The sequence below is a fragment of the Pyxicephalus adspersus genome, chromosome 7, assembly GCF_032062135.1.
Source record: "Pyxicephalus adspersus chromosome 7, UCB_Pads_2.0, whole genome shotgun sequence".
NCBI lineage: Eukaryota > Metazoa > Chordata > Amphibia > Anura > Pyxicephalidae > Pyxicephalus > Pyxicephalus adspersus.
The window spans coordinates 43539851-43561218 of record NC_092864.1 but is presented as its reverse complement, the minus strand read 5'-3'; the positions used below and the strand labels follow the sequence as shown (position 1 = coordinate 43561218).

At 37.5% G+C, this 21368-nt stretch overlaps 1 protein-coding gene across 1 annotated transcript in view; it reads left to right on the top strand.

The window, feature by feature from the left end:
• The window catches only part of KCNH7 (potassium voltage-gated channel subfamily H member 7), a 199666-nt gene extending 179150 nt beyond the window's left edge, over nt 1–20516 (top strand). Inside the window, exons 9-14 of the mRNA XM_072418251.1 lie at nt 1657–1900; nt 2357–2562; nt 4215–4311; nt 9694–9945; nt 16067–16235; nt 20286–20516. Of these exons, the coding sequence (XP_072274352.1) occupies nt 1657–1900; nt 2357–2562; nt 4215–4311; nt 9694–9945; nt 16067–16235; nt 20286–20487 (1170 nt within the window). The 3' untranslated portion in view covers nt 20488–20516. The remainder of the gene's footprint in view (nt 1–1656; nt 1901–2356; nt 2563–4214; nt 4312–9693; nt 9946–16066; nt 16236–20285) is intronic.
• The last annotated feature ends 852 nt before the right edge of the window (nt 20517–21368 follow it).

Here is a 21368-nt window from a genome sequence, read left to right as displayed (position 1 = left end):
AATTTCCATTATGTGTCATCAATGCACTATTGCTCATGATCTGGTCATGGCAGTATTTGAATTTTAATCCTCAAAAGTTGAAAAGTTGAAAAATATGAATACAAAAAAACTATGCACTGAAAATTACAGTACAGTAATAATGTGTTGGCCTAATATGCCAAGGCACATCAAATAAATGCTGAAAAACTGAAATGTCTATCAAAAAAATAGATGAGCCATCTCTAAATACTTAGCTGATTTGGTGCTCATTATTTTTGTTTTCAAAGATTTGTTCTTGCCGTTTCTGAACTATTTTTTAAAATGTTAAGAACTTTTCAAACAAACAGATACAGACTCAAATATATATTTGCAAGGCATGTTATTCTAAGGGAGATAGTTGAAGACAACATGTCATTTTCAGCAGAGGAATGTGTACTATAGCTTTCCAGTGGGGAATTCATCTAGCTCCCTATGGTGCCAGATTTCATAAAACTTTTAGAAAAATCATTCCGCGCAAGTGTTGAATCAGTTTAAGAGGCTCAGCAGTGAGCAGGATTACCTGTGTGGAAGGACTATGATGAGACCTGGAATGACTTATTATTTTGATGTGACCATTGAAAAGTGGTTTTTGACTGTAATGTAATAGTGCAGTATAGCATGATAATCTTTCAGCTGAAAATGTTGAGTCATGTGAAAGAAATGGTCAAATGAATGTGAATGTGCAGAAACCCTTGAATTAACGTTCAGGGAACTCTGGCTATAATTACTATATCCACAGCTCACAGTACATTAGCATGTTGCCTATTGAAAAGAATATCTCTTCATTGTTGGCCACTGGGAAGAAAGTCTCCTTTATTGATTTTCAAAAAAGGGGGGGGGGGGGTCTAAATTGACCTGAGTGGCACAAAATGTTCATTGCTAAAGGAACAGCTAGCAACCTCCTGGAGGACGCCTAGGGCTCCCTGGTTGAGAAACACTGTTTTAGAGGAATCCAGTATTGTAAGGCCTGGTTCTTCCTGTGCTTTGAGTGTGACTCTTCACCAAAGGAAGTATCTTAGTGGACACTTTGCTTGATGACAAGTTACATACCATTTTTTTATGGTTTACTACATTATTGTTTACTACAAATAACTCTAGAAACTGCACTATACAGGGCTCTATCATCCTTTTTTGTCTCTGTTGTTTTTTCCACTCTCCATTTTGGCGCTGTGGGGCCTAGTGGCAATTTCCAGCTCTGGCCTGGGTAGTCATATTTGCTTTATCAGAAGGGCACATGATTCAGACATAGTAAAGGATACTGAAAGCCAGTGCAGGTGTGAGCAGACATGTATGGTTACATGCACCTGTCAGCAGTTTATAGTATTCTTAATTTTTTAGGAACACTCAATACATTTTCTGTTGTGTGCAATTTGTCTAGTGCTACTGCTGTTCTAGAAATAACTGTTTTCAAAGGAAAATTATACATTCATGTTCTAAGGGTATTTTAAACATTTTCTCTTTTCTTGCAATTTTTAAAAATGTTTAGATCCACTTTGGGGAATTTTAGACCATTTCATACCTGTTTGGGTTTTTCTATAATAATCTTTTAAAATATCTGGAAATCATGGATTTATCTTGGGAATACATTAAAAAAATTGTGATTCTATTACTACTTTCATTTATATTTAGGTACTGAAGGGATTTCCAGAATGCCTGCAAGCTGATATTTGCCTGCACCTCAATCAAACATTGCTGCAGAACTGCAAAGCATTCACAGGAGCCAGTAAAGGATGTCTTCGAGCTTTGGCTATGAGGTTTAAAACAACCCATGCTCCCCCTGGAGATACTCTCGTTCACTCAGGAGATGTGCTTACTGCCTTGTACTTTTTGTCAAGAGGCTCTATTGAAATCCTTAAAGATGATATTGTTGTTGCGATATTAGGTGAGTTTTTAGAACATATTAAAAAAGCCTAATAGTAATACGGGAGCCATCATGGGCCCATATGAATAGGGGATAATGCATGACCAGATGGCTTCAGGGAAGTATTATATATTTTAAGGTCCAACTGAACATTCATTTCATATTAGCTAATTATGTTCTAAGTTCATCAAAACAAAAATGTGTGCAAAGTTACTCACGGTTCATTGTCTTTAAAAGACAACTACATCCTAAATAAAAACTTGCCTTCTGCCAGCACTTTACAAAGGAGGAACCTTGCTTTCTGTTTGCATCTTGAAAGTTCACTATCATATGATTCATATGGTTTCGCTGTTCTGTTCCTCATATAACTATTACATTGAGAGGCATTATGTGGCTCATAGAAGACACCACCTTAAACAAGGTTCTTTTTTTGACTGTGGCCTGTGCACATTTTTACAGACTTTTTTTTTATTACAGGTAAAAATGATATTTTTGGAGAAATGGTTCACCTTTATGCTAAGCCTGGGAAGTCCAATGCTGATGTGCGAGCTCTGACCTATTGTGATCTTCATAAAATTCAACGAGAGGAACTACTTGAAGTTTTGGACATGTATCCAGAATTCTCAGATCAGTTTCTCACAAATCTAGAACTGACTTTTAATTTAAGAGATGAAAGCACAAAGGTTTGCAGAGTCACATTTTTTTTTTAGCATTTTTAATTGTATGACTTTGACTATGTTAATACACCATTTTGCTGCTTAAGGCTACTTCATTATAGCATTCTTCTTAAGTTTGTGGAATGGGCTGCTTATTCTCGTGTCAGTTATTGAAATCCTGATTATAAAAGAGCTCTTAAGCTCTTCTGATCGTTTCTAACAGGGGATTGAATAGTCAGGGACATGTTAAATTACCTTAGAAAAGTTGTGCCTTATCATAAAGCAAGACCTAACCTAACTTTGATTATGTTGGTTCCATGCTAAGATGCAATTAATGGGGGATGCATATGGTAAACATCAACAAGGTACATGTGGAGGCCAAGTATTTTGGCAATATGCTTGTATGACCTTTAGGTTAGAATCCTAAAGGCCAAGTCTAATAATTTAATGATGGGACAACTACTCAGAATGTACATTTGGGCTCTGTAGCTTTTAAATATGCAGATGCCAAGGCACAGTTGCAAGATCTGCACCCCAAAGCTCCACAGGGGACCCTGAAATCTAACAACCTTATACAGGCATTTTATTTAGATATTGAAGGTATTGTTGGTTTTGTAAAGATTGAAAAGTTTTCGGGTGATAACTAACTCGCTGGAAGAACTTTTGAACATGGGATTGGAAGTTGCTAAACGCACAGATTCCCCCATTGCAACTCCACAATAAAAAGGTAATTTTTTGTCAAAATAATATTTATGTTGTAAAAAAATGCGATGTAAAACGTGCAGTGTAGACAATTCATCTGGTTTCAGATATAACATATAATGCCATGGGTCCTCATAAAAAGTTTTATTCCAGATCTCTCCAATAGAGTATAGTTACTTTTACAGTTCCTGAGCTGGTGGTTTCCTATTACCCAAGGCTTGGGAACCCACCAACACCAACAGGATTTCAGAAGCCAGGCAGCTCTTACCAGGGAAACTGTATAGATCAAAGCATATTGACAACAATAGAGCTTCCAATCAGTTCACCTTAAAGAGTTGTTGGAGAGGTAAAATCATGGCATTTTTTTAGCAGCAGGAAGCTTTAAGAAGGGAAAGTCCCCTTTCAAGTTAAACTTTAAAAAACTCCTGTCCCACTACCCAGTTGCCCTTACAATTAATTTATAATAATTATACTAATATTTTAATCCACTGATGCAGGCGTACAAGGCTTGCAAGTTCCATCAGGATTTAAAATGTGTTAATTTTTAGTGTCTTGACTGATTGCTCATGAACATCCAAATTATAGTGCAGTGTGTGCATTATTCTCTATAGCTACATACCTGGCTTGTAACAGAGATGTACAATTTATACAATGTTTTGCCCTTGAAGTTACCCTTTAGGATTTATTTATGGCCTTATTAGAAATGAAATACAAAGAGTTACTGTTTTCATTTGGCAGTCACCTAGATTTCTACTTTGCCTTACATTACAAATTGGGTTGGCTGGAATTGAAGACAGGCTAAGTTCTGCATCACAGTATTTAGAGACAAGATAGGCAACATTATAAGTCACATATTTCTATGACTCACACCAAGTCATTTAGGAAGTATTTATTACCTTCACTGATTTTTTATAATGAAGATCTGAGATAAAAGCTTTTTCAATGGCTAATAGTAAAATGTATGTTTGTAAAACCAGGCCGAGCTCCTAAGAGCACATGCAGATGCTGACTTTGTTGAAGAGAACTGCAAACTAAGAGGAAGGAAACTATCTTTTAAAGGACAATCAGATGAAGGTAATTTGGTTTACTGTATTTATTATTTTACAATCTAGTTTAATTAATAATCTGCCTTAATTGAATTTTTTAAATATTTGATATAGTGATTATTTCAGTGATGTTCATTTATATCATAACTTGTATTTATCTCCTTGCTTATTTTGCCACATAACTTCACTTTATTCCCTTGGCATATAAAAGGCTGACCTGGAAAGTACCAGAATTGAGTAGAAATGTAAAAAAGGTCATAATTATAATAATTAATTAATATAAAAGTACTTTTTGGTTGTCTTTTAAAGCAAACCATTACAATTTGCATGGGAAAGCACATATTTTATAGCTAGCAGATATGTTCCAGTTTGTACCCTTTTTCAATTACCAACCAGATTTACTAATAACAATCACTTTGGGAACTCTCCCTTCTTGCCCACATGACAGTGTTTGAGTCTGGTAAACTCTTAGATACCCAGGATTACAGTGTAATGGAGGTTAAAGAGAAAGTCACATTATTTTTTATTACTAGGCATTGGTATGTTTGATCCAGAAGCCAGCAGTGTTGGTATGGTAAGCACCAGATGATAGTGCTTCCTACCTAACCTGTTACTTTGCCAATGTATTCAAACCTATAGAATTAGATTCTTCTGATTTTGTGGAAGCATGGAATTCAGTAGGGACTCCTATTTTAATATTAAAATTACGGAAACCATTTGTATCTCACTTTAATGAAAGCTCTGATCTAAAATCTGAGGCTGCGAATCTAATCCATGTTTAGTCCAGTGATTTGTAGTCACCATTCATTATCTATTTTCATTTTGTTCACATTCTACCACATTCGAGGCATGTGAAATCTGTCCTCCGCAATTTAACTGCAGCACAAGTTGTGTCACTTTACATAATCGTTTCTATCCTTCCACTGTGCTGCTAAGAAAAGAGCTTAATTAACAACCTGCTTGGTTCAGTGGCTGACCTTTCCCTGGCAAATGTAATGATACATTGTAGATGGATTTCATATGGCATAGCCTACAGGCTGCTCAGTCTGCTGGTAAAAGCCAGAGACACCTATTAAGATGGAACAAGAATGAAGCACCTGCAAGTAATTAGCAACTGAACATAATTGTAGTGTACGTACACCTGTCTGGTGGAGCCCATGAGGAAACATTGATTTCAAGGCAGATTCGTGACTACTTTAAAGGTAATATTTAGTGGGTTTGCACATATTCTTTTTAATAATTCTCATAAGGACAAAAAAAAAATTATATACATATGTTTCTGAAGTCTCCTGTTCGAAATTAGATGGCACTCCAGTCTAGGTATCATTAGCATTACTGCTTTTAAAGGAAAACTGCTGTGCCCCAGATCTCAAGCTAAGAAGGCATGATAACATACATATAATTTTATATATTATATAATGTATATATATTTATAAAAAAAAACTTCTCTTATAAATAGCTTACCTTTGGTGTCCTTGTGTTTTCAATTGACATGTATATGTGAAAAAATCTGAATATTTTTGTGGCCAAATCTTCTACCCAACATGGTAGTGTACTACGCTGTATGTTCCAGCTCAACTTGAGTTTTTCAATGTGACATAGAATAGGATAAAAGACAACATGAAATGTTTTTTTTTGATTCCGGACTTTTTATCATTTCCTGGTCCAGAACACTCATTACATTTGTGTTTCCCAACCAGGGTTCCTCCAGAGCAGTGTATGGTGGAGCCCTTTGAACTAACTTTCTGTCTTCAAGGAACCCCTGCTATATTTACTATATCCTCAGCTCACAGTAAATTAGTGTGGTGGTCAATAGGAAGAATGTCTCTTACATGGATACAATGGACGCCATTGGGAAGTATGTCACCCTTACAGATAACCAAAGAGATCATTGGTGTCAGTTAATCTGAACTAAGACTCACACATTATTCAAAGTATCCTTAGGAACCTTTAAAGGAACCCTAGGGTTCAACGGAACCCTGGTTTATCAAGATGGTTGTATAGAGGTTGTTAAGGGTTCCCTAAGGATTGCCTCCCAGGTAAATGATCCCTGAAGACCTGAAAGTTTTTTTTCAAGGAGTTCCCTACATTAAAAGGTCAATAAAGGCTTTATTATATCTATGTTCTTTTCTTTTTTCTGAATACAATTGGTTTTGTTCCCAACATGTGCCTGGTTTTCACTCAGAAAAAGCCATTCTTATATTTTATATATTCAGCAGCATAAAGATAAGGCTTTCCCCATACAAGTATCAAATAGGCCTTTTTGAATATCTAAATAAATATTCCTTCCTGACTATTTATATGCTGCCAGTTTGTTGGAATTGTTACAGCATATGGCATTCAAATACAGAATAAACCCACCACAGTTTGGGAAAGAGCATTCATTTTTATACTTGAGAACATCATAAATATAAGCGAAAAACAACACTTCTGTTACTCATATTTGGAAAAGACACCAGCCTTAATCATACTGATTAAAATAGACTAAAAATATTACATTTTATTCAAACTATGGGCTGAGTAAGCAAGGGAACTTGGCAGCCGTTGATATTGCTATGCCTGTATATCTAATGTAGTTTTGGATTTTATTGGACACCGTTTTAACATAATACTGATGTGCCTTCCAAAATTTTGAAGGCAGCTACAGCAGAATGTGAACATTTTGCATTCAAGTTACGGTTAGGTTAATAAATATTTGGACAGAGACAACTTTTTTCTAAGTTTGATTCAGTACATTACCACAGTTATTTTAAATGAAACAACTCAGATGCAGGTGAACTGCAGACATTCAGCTTTATTTCAGTGGGTTGAACAAAAAGATTGCATAAAAATGTGAGGAACTAAAGCCTTTTTTAACACAATCACTTCATTTCAGGGGCTCAAGTAATTGGACAAATTAAAAAGCTGAAAATAAAATTTTTATTTCTAATACTCAGTTAAAAACCCTTTGCTGGCAATGATAGTATGTAGTTTTGAACTCATGGACATCACCAGATGCTGGGTTTCCTCCTTTTTAATGCTCTGCTAGGCCTTTACTGCAGCGGCTTTCAGTTGCTGTTTGTTTGTGGGCCTTTCTGTCCGAAGTTTAGTCTTCAACAAGTGAAATGCATGCTCAATTGGGTTCAGATCAGTTGACTGACTTGGCCATTCAAGAATATTCCACTTTAATTCCGCATTAATAAACACCTGGCTTGCTTTTGCTGTATGTTTTGGATCATTGTCCATCTCTATTATGAAAAGCCTCCCAATCAATGTGACTGCACTTAGCTGGATTTGAGCAGACAGTATGTCTCTGAACACCTCAGAATTAATTTGGCTGCTACTGTCCTGTGTCACATCATGGATAAACACTAGTGTACCAAGTGCCACTGGCAGCCATGCACGCCCAAGCCATCACACTGCCATGTTTTACAGATGATGTGGTATGCTTTTGAGCATGAGCTGTTCCACGCCTTCTCCATACTTTTTTCTTGCCATCATTCTGGTAAAGGTCGATCTTGGTTTCATCTGTCCAAAGAATGTTTTTCCAGAACTGTGCTGGCTTTTTTAGATGTTTTTGAGCAAAGTCCAATCTATCCTTTCTATTCCTGAGGCCTATGAGTGGCTTGCACCTTGCAGTACACCCTCCGTATTTACTTTCATGCAGTCTTCTCTTTATGGTAGACTTGCGACGGCGTACGATTTCGGATCGCGAATACGAATGCGCGAGCGAGCTTCCGATTTTGCTTGATGAATCAGCCTCATCGAGTCAATTGTCCAATTACTTTTGAGCCCCTGAAATCAAGTGATTGTGTAAAAAAAGGCTTTACTTCCTCACATTTTTATGCAATCTTTTTGTTGAACCCACAAGGGCTGTTAATAGTGATGAATGAATCATTCATCCAAACCTGAATTCACAGAATATTTGACAAGTTTCGTTCAGTTGGATTCATGCAGTGGATCAACAAGTTGCTTCTCTAGGTAAGTCAACCCACATGGTAATGGGTAAAAGTATGTTTTGACGCCTTCACAATTACCTGTCCAGTTGCAGGTTGTGCAGGCATTGGAGCTTGGGTTTACCACCAATCTTTATTCTTCATGCAAGGATATGTATGGCATGACACACTTTTATACCAAGCGCCTCAAACTCAATATAACACATGCTTATCCCCCATTCCAATCAAGCAAGTATAGAAACTGCTGATGCGTAACCTTGGTGTGACACTTCCAATGTCACTTCTCTTCCTGCTGTGCAATCTGACTTTCTAAAGGAAGGAAGTGCAGCACACAAGTGTTATATGCCTTTAGGGGTGCTTGTATATGTGCCCACTTATTTATCACAAGACTTCAAATGTGATGCGAGGAACGGTTTCCTTTTCCTATCTGGCTTTGTTTGGAATCACATGATGGGACTGTGCTTTAAGAGAGGGGATATTATAAGCAAATTTTAGTAGGTAAAATATTTACTATACATATTTTAATTAATTCTTCATGGCACTTAAAATTTTAACTGCTTTGCAAAAATTCCACTTGAAGTTCCTTGCAGAGCCTTTCTATGCCATAGTCCGGTGTTGGGGGATTTGTTAGATGGACTAGAGATTGGAATAAAGGCTAATGAAGATCAGAGTTATATACAAAAAGTTATGTATTAAAATGCACACCACAGGCATGAATCTTAGCCAAAAGTCAACCCAGAACATACCCTGAAATCATGTCTAAATACATAATATATATGTAAAAAATGACACTGGTTCAGCTTTGCAATAAAAACTTTGCAAATATGTGTTAAAATCACAGTGTCAGACCAAGGTGCCCCTATGTAGTCCCATATCTAATGTATGATGCATTTTGGAATATATAGGTAAATTGAAGCAGGTATGGCTGGAGGTCGCCCATTCATCTTTGAAGGCACAGGGACACACTTAAACTCCAGCATAGCTGAAGACTTTTTGTATGTCCCTCGACCAAATCAGGCAGGCAAATCAAAATTGACAACCACTCTAAACAATTATTAATGAGCTTCTTTAACATTGGAATGCTCTTGTTAATGCATAGGGCTGTTCACAGGATACAAGAATTTCTCGGCTAGCCACTAAGTAAAACAACATACACTGTTTTCACTTACACTGATGAATAAAATAAGTAACAACCCCCCTATGAGTATCTTGCAAATTCCTAAGACATGTACAAAAAAAGAAAAGCGGTGTCTGCCTTTGCTATGTTAGTACCCCCACCTCCTAGATTGTAAGCTCTTTGGGGCAGGGTCCTCCCCTTGTCCTGTGTCACTGCCTGTATCTGTCTGTCATTTGCAACCCCTGTTGGCGCTATATAAATCCCGTTTATTAATAATAATAATAATAATAATAATAATAATAGTATGTCTTCCACTATGGCTTAAGGCAGTAGTAACCAGCTGTTCACCTTTCTATAGATTGCAGCAATGGAAACAGCAAGGAAGGTTCAGAAAATTCTCTGGATAATCTCAGACATTGTTCCTACAAGAATGCAGAGAAAAAGAAAAGTGGGGTGTGTTCGATGGTCTCCACTATTAATGAACAGAAGACACTGTTTACGGAAGTTGGCAGTTACAGTTCAGTCTTCACCAAGCCTTCGGGGCCCCAGTTTGAGGAAGCTGTGTGTCCTGACAAACTAACAATCACCAAAAGAAGCTTATCTTATCGAGGTAAGAAAGACTGATAACTTTTGATCCTTCACGTGACCTATTGTAATACTATATATTGGAGATAATATCCAATGTTGCCTAGCAATGCATTTTGGGGTTCGGACTGCAATCTAATCAGGTAAGCTTAGTAGTCATAATAGGTTTTCTCTATACACTTTAATGTATATAGAACTAAACCCTCAATACTCCTTCCTTTTTTTCTTGCTGTAGAGAATCTTCAGCCATTTTGATTGGCAGAGCAAGGATAGAGTAACTCCTGCGCAGGTCATCTAACTTTGACAGCTGGGCAGCAATCAGGCAGATAGGCACAGTTATTGCAGAAGGGACATTACCTGTTCTTTTCTGCAATAACCACCTGCTTGAATCGCTGAAGTTTAAAGGGTGACTTTAGTTCCTCTTTAAATACTATAGATGAAGATAATGATGAACAAGCTCCTCTATTTAGAACAATGATCTTTCTGCAACTGTATGAGATTCTAAAGAAGAAATTTGTCTTTGGAATCTGTCTGTCTTTGGAATTCGCATTCCCTTTATCAGAACTAGTGCAATCACTGTTGAATAACTATTATTAGAATGTTCTACACAAATAAGTTCACATATGTTGAGATATAATATGGTATACTCATATGATACCAAAAAATATAAAGGAATTTTTGGGGATCAATGCAAAGTATCGTTTAATTTTAGTAAGAATATGTAAAATCATTATAATAAGTATTAAAATACCAATAAAAGGTCAGAAAAAAGGGAAAAATGCATTGTAAATGCAATGTAAAAAAAAAAAAACAGGGCGAAAATTAGCTGATGTCGTCACTGGTCTCTCTCTTTCTATCAGCATGTTTCTTGTTTGCATGTCCTGTTCCATAAGTGATTGCAAGAGGTTTGCATTTGGCTTGCATTCAAAAAATGAATTCAATGATCAGTTAATATACCAGCCCCCTGGGTACTTCAAGGGCATCCAAAACCTATGCACCAGCTCAGTTTTTGCAGGTAGAGTAGTGGTTCACACCTTCAGGAGGAAGAGGTTCAGACATTAGAATAGTTTATGTAGCTCACATGACCTCTGTGGCTATGCCCTGCCTCCGTGTACTGGTAACTTGGTATTTTTCTTATTCGCCATCTGCAAACAAATAGTGACAATTGCATACAAAAACTGTAAAAATGTATTACTTATCCCGCCCCACCCATTCTACAGTTCATTTACATCCTACACAATATATTCTACATTAGAAAGGTAATAAAAAAACTTGTTTTTTCTGATGTACTGTGCACCTAATGGCACATGAATTGTTATCAGCATGTCAGTGAAACATAAGTTGGAAGAACAATGAGTGATATGTTAAATTTACTGCACGTGGCTTTTTGTGTATTCCTCTTTGTTTGGTAATGGAACGTTGCGATTCTGCTGAACCATGAATGACTTTATTAGTTTTAGGATCTATCACACTGATACTGAACTACTGCATAACTGCTAGTTTGTTGCACACTTCACATGAGGACACAACACCATCTATTGGTGGGTCTTGAGTATAACCTAAGATTTTTTTCTAATGGTATTTTGGGGGCAAAAAATCTTGCTTTATATACGAGTATGCAATAATCTTCACAAGTGGACCCCTGTTTAGTAATCGTGTCGATATCTATCTGTGCCCAGTGTTTATTAAGATGACACACTGCACAGTCGTATTGCTGGGTCTTATTTCTAATATTACGTTATTCTAAGTGGCTTTGGTCCAAACACGAAACATTTTGACTCCCAAAAAAGGAGTCAGTAGCATTTTATCCGGCCAGTATATGGTCTTAAAGACCTCTTTAGTAGTTTAAGTAAACTGGCTGAAAAGATCACTAAAAATATAGATCCAGGGAATACGTTTGATACAATGTGAGTCACCAGCTGTTGTTCATTTTCATGGTTGGTCCCATACACAAAGATCAAGAGCTTACTGGACAGTAGCCTACCAGAATTATTCATATTAAATGATCATTCATGGAAGTGAAAAAGAACAAGACATCAATTTTCACCTTCTCCAAAGCCGAAGGCTTCCTTTTCGGAACTTGTCATGAACGACTTTTCCAAGTAAAAGATTTCTTTCTGCGGACTTATTTAGGCTGAAGCTTTGTATCCCCGCAGCCATAGCAACCTTTACCAAGGCAACCTTCTGCAGATTTTAGTCTGGGCTAAATTTAGAAAGTCTGCAAAAAAAGTGTGCATTTTGATGTCCGTACATGATTCGGATCTTTTTTGGAATGAGAATATTTTTTTAACAAGCACATGAAATATTCCACAGACATTGCGTATAGCGTATATAAAATTAACACCTTGTATGATTTAGATAATTCAATGAAGCTCTAACTTCTAATCTTATTTGCAGATACAAATAGAATTTATTTTTTGGCTGCAGTATCTTACTGGATCATATCCTTGCAGACTAATTTTATCAATTGATTTAGAATAAAATCACATTATGGAGGGTCTGAAATTGTTATGAAGTTTATAATTATTTTGTGTCTAGTACAGAGTAGCTTCCAAAACGAGTTTATTACTTGTGCAGCATAAAAAGTATATGCCCAAGGAATCGTGTCCCAAAAAACAATGTAAATTGAATTATTCCTATCAAGTCTAGACATATAGATATGTGACAACAAGAATAACGTTATTTTCCCATATTTCATCATGCGATTTCTGGGTGCTAAATCAAGCCGCTGGCCCTGTCATATAGTAGGTATGAAGATATTGTTCTCATTTCTCCATTATATTGTTGTACAAATGCTGCCATTTCTTAGAAGGGGAATTCATGTAACAACATTTTTATTATTTTTGGTACAGTTGCAAGTAAGAACCTTTTGTCCCCTTGACCGGGGGATTTAAAATGTATGTAAGGAAATAACTTATTTTTAAGTGTAGGAACCCTTTAGTAAGGAAAGTGTCCCTACAATACTGAACTAGTTTGTCAGGAAGGGGTAATGTTTTTTTTGTTTTTGAGATATGCCTAGCTGAATGGCTAGCTCTTAGGGTTGCAGGGAAGATTTTTTTGTATCCATTGGTAAAGAGAGAGACCAACCACCAGCGACAGATATTTGTCCTTAGCCTGTTATTATTATTTTGTATTTATATAGCTCGGACATAATAAAAAAACAGTGTCTGGAGAAAATCTATGCAAGTACAGGGAGAACATGCAAACATTTCAGATAGTGTCCTGGCTGAGATTCAAACCTGGACTCCTAGTGGTGCAAAGGTGAGAGTGGTAGCTACTGAGCCATCCATGCTGCCCATCCATGCTGCCCATCTATTCTGCCTATAGGGATAATTGGTGTCTGATGATGGGGAAGCCAGTCATGGGATAGCAAGTAACAGGACTAAGTTGGCCACCTAGGAGGATTTAGGTCCTCTTGCCTAGCTAACCAGGAGAAGAGAATATGGTGGGGGTTAGTGCCAATATGAATTATCCACTAGAAAGGGAAGAAGCCTACCTATGAGTGCTACAGGACAGGATTCTCCTTAGATGCTTGGTGATCGGGACTGTGAAAGGAACCTACAGTGAAGTTACCCCTCTAGACTGTGAGTCATGCTACTCATCCCCAAGACATCCCGCACTCCTCTCCTCTGTGTGAGTTGTAACAATAAAACCCTTAGAACAGGGGTCAGCAAAGTTTTTTGGCCACTAGGCCATTTATGGGGTAGGCAGGAACACACTAGGCCGGACCCGCCCTAATGGCTCTGCACACCACCAGGGACCGCCCCCTGAAGTGAAATCCCTCTCCTCCGTATGCATTGCGGAGCCGCGGGTTGCTGGCCGGGTTGCTTCAGGAGCTTCATATAGTCAGCTGTCCATGCTGGGGGTATTGTTAGGCTGTATATAGAAACATTTAAGGCGATCTAGTACCTTCTGAGAATAAAACAGAGTTCATTTTATTTTATCAGCCAAATAAAGGATCCAGCAGTTTGATCAGTCTCTGTGAATAGAATAATGTCTCTGTGCAGATGCTGCTGGTGCCTGTGTTCATTTTTCCATAGTCATGGAACGGTTTGGCCTTGAATGGAAAATGAAGTGATTAGTAAGGATGTTAAAATGTTACTCATTGTAAGATACTGATTCAATTAATTTGATAACCACAAATGACAATCAGCTGGAGATGTAAGTGTAGCAGAGCAGCCAGGCAGAATACGGCATACTGAACATTCACACTGACCTGTACTGACACTTCCAATCAGTGTTTTTGGTTACATTATGTTTGCTGCCATCAGGTAGCAGTAAAAGAATTGATTCTCCCATGGGTCTTGTTGCTTCAATTCATTCATCTTTGGGATGAGGCAGCAAGCTAGGTGGGGCCACTAATATTATATAAGAAATCATAGCCAATTTTATGCCAGAAGTGGGGCATTGATAGTGTGTTCATTCTATCCTTCCTTTTCAGTTCATTTTCTTATGTTGCCAACTTCATCCCCATCATAGCATGCTAATTTCTTAGTTGTATCCTTGTCCTACACTTTCTTTTATTTTTCATTCTCCTTTATTTCTTCTTTACATTCTCTACCCCCTTTCTTCACTGCATCTATCCATTCTTCTCCACTCTACTAAATTAAATTAGGCTCTTCTGTTCTCTCCATTTTTCTGTTCTACTCTCTTCTCATTTTATCTTTCCAGTCTTTTTTCACTGTCCTCTCCACTTGTCTCCCCGTTTCACCACCACTGTTTGTTCTTCTTTATTTTTACTTTCTTGTTCTTATTTCTCCCCTCCTGTTTTTTCTTCTCCTCTCTAGTCTTTTCTTCTGTTTTTTGTCCTTTCTTCTCCTCTTCTGTCCATTATTTTCCTGTCCTGTCCGTTCTTTTTCTCTCCTGTCCATTTTTCTCCTCTCTTGTCCATTCTTCTCTTCTCCTCTCCTATCAATTCTTTTCCTCTCCTATTTATTCATCTCCCCTCCTGTCCATTTGTCTCCCTTCCTGTCCTCTCTTCAGTTCTCATGGTCGCATTTGGTACTTTAATTTAGTTTGCTGAACTTCGGACAGTTGCAGAAGCTTGAACTTACCATTTAAGATGGTAAGCCCACCATTGAAAATGACCGGGCCCACCCCTCATGCATTGTTATTGGAGTAGAAAGGTAACAGTAGGTGTGGCCCCTCTGTTCTCTTTGGGATTGCAGGTGGGATAATGGGTACATCTATAAAATTATATGCAAAAGGCATATACACTCTTATCATATATCAGGTGCTGCTTGTGTGCTAGTGCGATGACCTGCCAAATAAATCAGCTAGATGGATTTAGATACATTTTCTTATAAATCTGATAAATGTAATACAATCATCTTTCCTGGTTAAAAAAATCATGCTGCTGGCTATATTGATTTTGTGTTTTTTCTTTACAACAGCATTCACAATTTTTGCACTTGTAGTGTGTGTGTTATACTTTTATGTTTTAGAGATGTATTAGCGGTGGGATTCTCTCCGGCTTTATGTACTCCTTGTCCATTATGCTAATGTAGAATTATCATAGTTACTGGCTGTCCCTGATCCTCAGGGGCAGTTCCATGTTTTAGATATTAGTCTCCAAAAATAGTTCTCAGTTCAAAATATCCCTTTCACAGGGTCATCTATGCCCTGACAAAATGTAGTAGGGTCTGTATGCATCAACTAACAAATACCTCCAATTTGCCTACCTAAAATATTTTTACTGTTTTAATGACATATATGGTTTTATTTCTTTATGAAATATCTTTCTCAGAAATATATTTTTCACTTTAACAGCTTATCAAATTAACCTTCATTTAATACCCAACTGCTCTCTGTGCATGGTACAGTTACAGGGCGGATGGCTTGCATTGGTTTGATTATAAACAATGCCACGTCATCACTATGTCACAGTGATTACATGATTGGGAATGAGACCTCTCAATAGTATGTATCCATGTATAGACCTTCACCCACAAGGACAAAATCACTGCTGCCCAAATGATGGCCTGTTTATCAAGCGCATAGTTTGAAGTCTTCAGTATTGACATCAGACACCAGTTCTGTATGGTGTATTTACATTATGTACCAGACTTTTGTTTTTAAGTGAACTTTATTGATCTGGTATATGAAAATGTGGTCTTTACTGTTTGCATTCCCCTGTTTTCTCACAGATATAGCAAGTCCAAGGAGCTGGGGGAGAGAAAGTCCTGGGCTAGACACCAATACAACCCATCAGACAGCATTAAACAATGTAACCTGGGGAATGGGAGAAGCTGACAATGATCTGACCTACAATGAGGTGGAACACAGACTTGACCTTATTCAGGAGCAGATGAACAGGTAAGAACATATGAGAAAAATGAAATGTGGGACAAGGAAACTCTAGTAGCATTTTAACTCAATATTGTATTAGATCTTATTTCATTTATGTCTCCCGAAAAAGGCAAACTTGTTGGTATATAATCCTTGCCTTGTGTTTACATGTTTACTTTGATGTAACAACATATGTGCTCAGCATTCTCATATGCTTGTTCTGCCTGATAAATGTATTAATATTATTATTTTTTATTATAAACAGTATTTATAAAGTGCCAACATATTACACAGTGCTGTACATTAAATAGGGGTTGCACATGACAGATGGATACAAACAATTACACAAGATGAGGAGAGGACCCTGCCCAGAAAAGCTTACAATCTATGAGATATTTACACAGTCTTCTTTGAAATGTCAAGCCACAGAGAAATGACCAGAGGTAAACTATCCAGAATATAAAAGTAAACTCCAGGCAAACATATATTTAATCAGTTTATGACATAATATGAGTATGACTACTTTTACTTTTCTAAGTATTTGTAGTTCTGTACAACGAATCTTGAGATCCTGGCACCCATGGTAAATAACATAGCCAAGTACTGGGCTACCCTGCAGACAAGAGTTCAAGTAAAAAACTAAAGCCTGGCCTAGGTGGGCCTGACCCTCAGTGCCTTGTGACTGGGTGATGAACTAGCACATGCACCCTGATGCAGTCATCCCTCTGCCCTGAACAATGCAAAGCTTTAGGACCTGGTTGGGTTGAGTACTGCTGGTTTCCCATTCTGATACATTCTGTACAGGGAATTAAAGGATCCTATATCAAGACAGATTGCGTAAGTTTTTTGAATTACAAGTATTAGATTTCAAAAGATATAAAACTGTTTTTTTTTTGTGTTTGTTAGTTTTTCTTTACCCAGCTTTACCTAGATTCCTGAACTCTATCCTAATAAGTAAGGTTGCAAGCAGCCATTAAGATTCTGATAATGAGAATGTGGTGCCTGATTTGCTGCAACATGAACCGATATTTCAGGGTTCTTTTTTTCCTTCTTTAATTCATTCATTCATGTTATCCAAGCACAGAGTTATCTTTTTCCCAGTAGATAGAAGACTAGAGCTGGCATGAATCATCCGGCTCCTGTGGGAAGGGCCACATCTGCAGACTGTGTAATTGTCATCTCGATCCCATAATTCTGTATAGAAGCTGGCATGTGTTGTCATGGTGTATTTCATGCACAAAGCATCAGAAATATAACAGTGCAGGCAACAACAATAATACGGATGTTCTAATACCATAAATAAAGTCATTACAACCTGTGCAGACTTCTCGCTTTCCCAGTTAAGCTGTGTCTTTAAACAGAGGTTAAGTTATAACCTGACAGCAGTCCTTACAGTATACAGAGGTAACTCATAGTGATATATTGTAAATAGAAACAAAGCAAATGTTAATTTTGTGTTATAATGATTTACAATGCTGTTTCCCATTTCTTTAACTGAATTTGTGCTTCCTACATGTGAGTATTCCATGTGCATACCCCCTATATAACACACATTACATGAGCCATGGGTTACTATAAACCTTCTATAGAAGGGTTTTATTTAGGAATAAGTTAAGTGCTCTGTGTAGAGATGGAAATGACGTGTACAGGGAAGATTAAGTCATGTTGTTAGGGTGGTAAAATGGGTCAATGTCACCTTAGATTTGATGCCTGAAATGATGATCGTTCAAGAAACTCAGCTCTGAATACATTGCTATAACTGTGTTATTAGGAAATAGAATGTTGTAACCATTAATTATCATGTTTACATGGTTAAGTCTTTCATTAATCTGATGTTTTTTGTCTTTCACAGAATATTAGATAAGATATCCGTTTTTTTGATAAAATGTCTTGCCAAAGTCAATAAATAAATCAAAAAGTAGGAAAATGCCTGAAATATTTACTTTTACTGAAAGAAAATTCTGCAAATGGTGTAGCAGATGGGATGGTTGATGGGGTACAGCAATCCCAATATATGCACAGCAATGATGTGCGTGGCTACATATATATAGGATTTCCATGCCAGAGACTATAGGGAACTTAAGGGGTGGAGGCAAGCAAGACTCGGCTGGACAAGGCTTATACTGCCAAGACTTGGCTAGACACATGCTTATACTGCCAGACTTGGCTGGACACAGGCTTAAACTGGCAAGACTTGGCTGGACACCGGCTGATACTGGCAAGACTTGGCTGGACACAGGCTTATACTGGCAAGACATACTGCCAAGACTTGGCTGGACACAGGCTGATACTGGCAAGACATGGCGGGACACATGCTTATACTGCCAAGACTTCCCTGGATATTGGCCTATACTGGCAAGACTTGGCCGAGCACAGGCTGATAATTGCAAAAACTTAGCTGGACTCCAGCTTATACTGGCAAGACTTGGCTTGATACAGGGTGATAATGGCAAAACTTGGCTAGTCACATGCTTATACTGGCAATGACTTGGCCAGAGGCCAGCTCATGCTGGCAAAAGTGTGGCTAGATTTAGGTGCTGCTAAATACTCGACTGGATACTTGCAAATTCAGAATAGGTAATAGCTGACTGACTATTTGACAGCTATTACAGTCAACAATGCTCCAGGCTGCTACTACTAGTGGTGTCCTGTTTCCATCTAAATCTCCCAACCTGGAGTCCCAAGTATTATTTTTATTTCGATCAATAGTTTGGTCCTCCTTGGAGTCAAGCTTTATCCTAATCAGAGGCTCCAAAACTATAAAAGCCATTTGCTGAGGAGAGGGCAGTTCATCTCCAGCTCTTAGGTTGGCGCCTCCACTGCTTGCGCCCATTTTATTAGTGTTCCTCGAACAAGCCTCATGCAGTTTAAGCAACATTTGACCTAAGAGAGGTTAATGTTCCCCTTTGGTCAAACCCAGATCTACTTTGGCTACTTGACAAAGAAAACATTATCAGAGAGCCTTTGAAAGTCATTTATCACTGCTACTGTTATTAGTAAACAGAGTGAATGATAGCTTGTTGTTAGCCCAGTACAAAGCTTTAATCTTGACATTTACTGTAATTTTAATGTAACCTGTTGTTTTATTCAAATTTTTGAAATGAGACTTGCAAAACAAACAAGTCATGTCAAACTGACTGCACTGATTTCTTTTATCCATTTGAAATGCATAGTTTAGCTTGAGAGCATGGAAACCTAGATTGGTTCAGAGTATTTTAAAACTTGCATGTTTGAATAAGAAAACACTACTCCATATTTTATACTGCTGTTAGGTAATAACAATAAAATGCAAGGGTAAAATGTAGTACAAGTTCACCCTCTGCTGGCGGTTTGTGAAGACTACACTTTCACATTCATATTTATTTACAACCAACATATTACAAAGTGTTGTACATTGAATATGTGTTAGAAGGGGAAAAAACTGTAAAAAATAAAAAGAAACCTGCATGGCTTGCTTCACGTACTTTTGCATTTGCAAACAGTTGCAAAAAAAAAGTGGTTACCTCCTGTTACCACTTCCGAGCAATGGCTAGTAGGAGCCAAAAAGCAGCAAAGGCTGGGATGTTTAGTGACAATAATATGTGTATATATTCTAATCGTAATGAGAATATGATTACAAAATAGTCATCACTGCTGATAATATATGTAATAGAGGCATTTTGTGCTCTATTTATAAAATGGAGAATCTGACATTCTCTCAAACATTCCCTGGCAGAAATCATTTATTGCCATTGAAACATATGGATCTGGAAGATTCCCATGAGGGAATGACCTATTCCCTGTTTTATAAATATAATCCTTTGTGACTTTTGTTTTAATTAATACAAGCTAAATAGCCTCCAGAGCTCTCAGACAGGTACACTGACAAAGTCCTCCTGGCAAATCCAACTTGGCCAGTCCAGAGATGTCCAGAGACTTGCATCTTTAAAAAATCAGCCAGCAGTGTAGCTCCCATTGTTGGTTTATCATATTGAAAAACATAATCATGCTAACTTTTGGATGGCTATTTGGTTTCTAGCTGCTACAGCTGTTCTATGTTACGAATATTTGCATTGATGCCTATCTTTTGCATTACAGGTTAGAATCACAGATGACTTCCGATATCCAGAGCATCCTCCAGCTCCTGCAGAGACAAGCCTCGGTGGTGCCCCCAGCATACAGCATGGTAACGGCCAACTCGGACTATCAAAGGCCAGCTGTTAGACGAGTACAAAGTGTACATTCTGGGGTGTCCATTAAAACAGACCGCAGCTTCACTCCATCATCACAGGCAAGTTAGTAACATGGAGGAGCACAGATGTATTTTTATGACTGTTTAATTAGAGATTGTTGGCATGTAGCAATATTAATGCAGACAGGTGGGTAATATTCATTGGTTTAGAATTTCCTCTCATCCCGCTCAAAGAGGTTTTCAATCTCTTCAATATATTTAAATCTTCCACTTTTATTTAGTAATGAATAGTTGATTACCCACCGTTGCCTGGGTATTTATTTATTGCAATCTTTTATTATACAGGAAAAATAGGAAGAATCAAATAAACCTATAGTGTTAAGCAAAAGGCACACTGTCACCGAGCAATATATACACGCATACATACATACATACATACATACATGCAAATATACCTCTGACATATACCACTGCACTGTACAAAGATCAGCGGTGCACTCACATGAGTCTGAGTCATATGTCTAGCAAATTTGTTTTAAATGTTTCTATGCGTTTCCGAGTGATGGTGGAACACAGCAAGTTTGAATGAAATGTCTACATGTCTTTCCTAATGATCACATACACACATCTATATATATAACACATACATACATACATTCATACATCCAAATATAGCTCTGACATATAGCACAGCGCACATGAGTCTCAGTCATATGTATAGCAAGTTTGGTTTAAATGTCTCCAGGCATTTTTGAGTGAAAACAGTGGTGTGAGTGGTGGAACATACACACATATACACATACATTCAGTTTTATATATATAGATTAACCTTCCTATATACTATACTTAGCTTAGTGTTACTATCCATGATGTTAACTGGTCGGTTTTGACCCGTGTCTGAAATCAGCCCTAAAATACCTTGAAAATAACTATTTTTCATCCAATTTGTTTCTTACCTCTTGGTTACCTTGTTAGGCTTCCTTATCCAT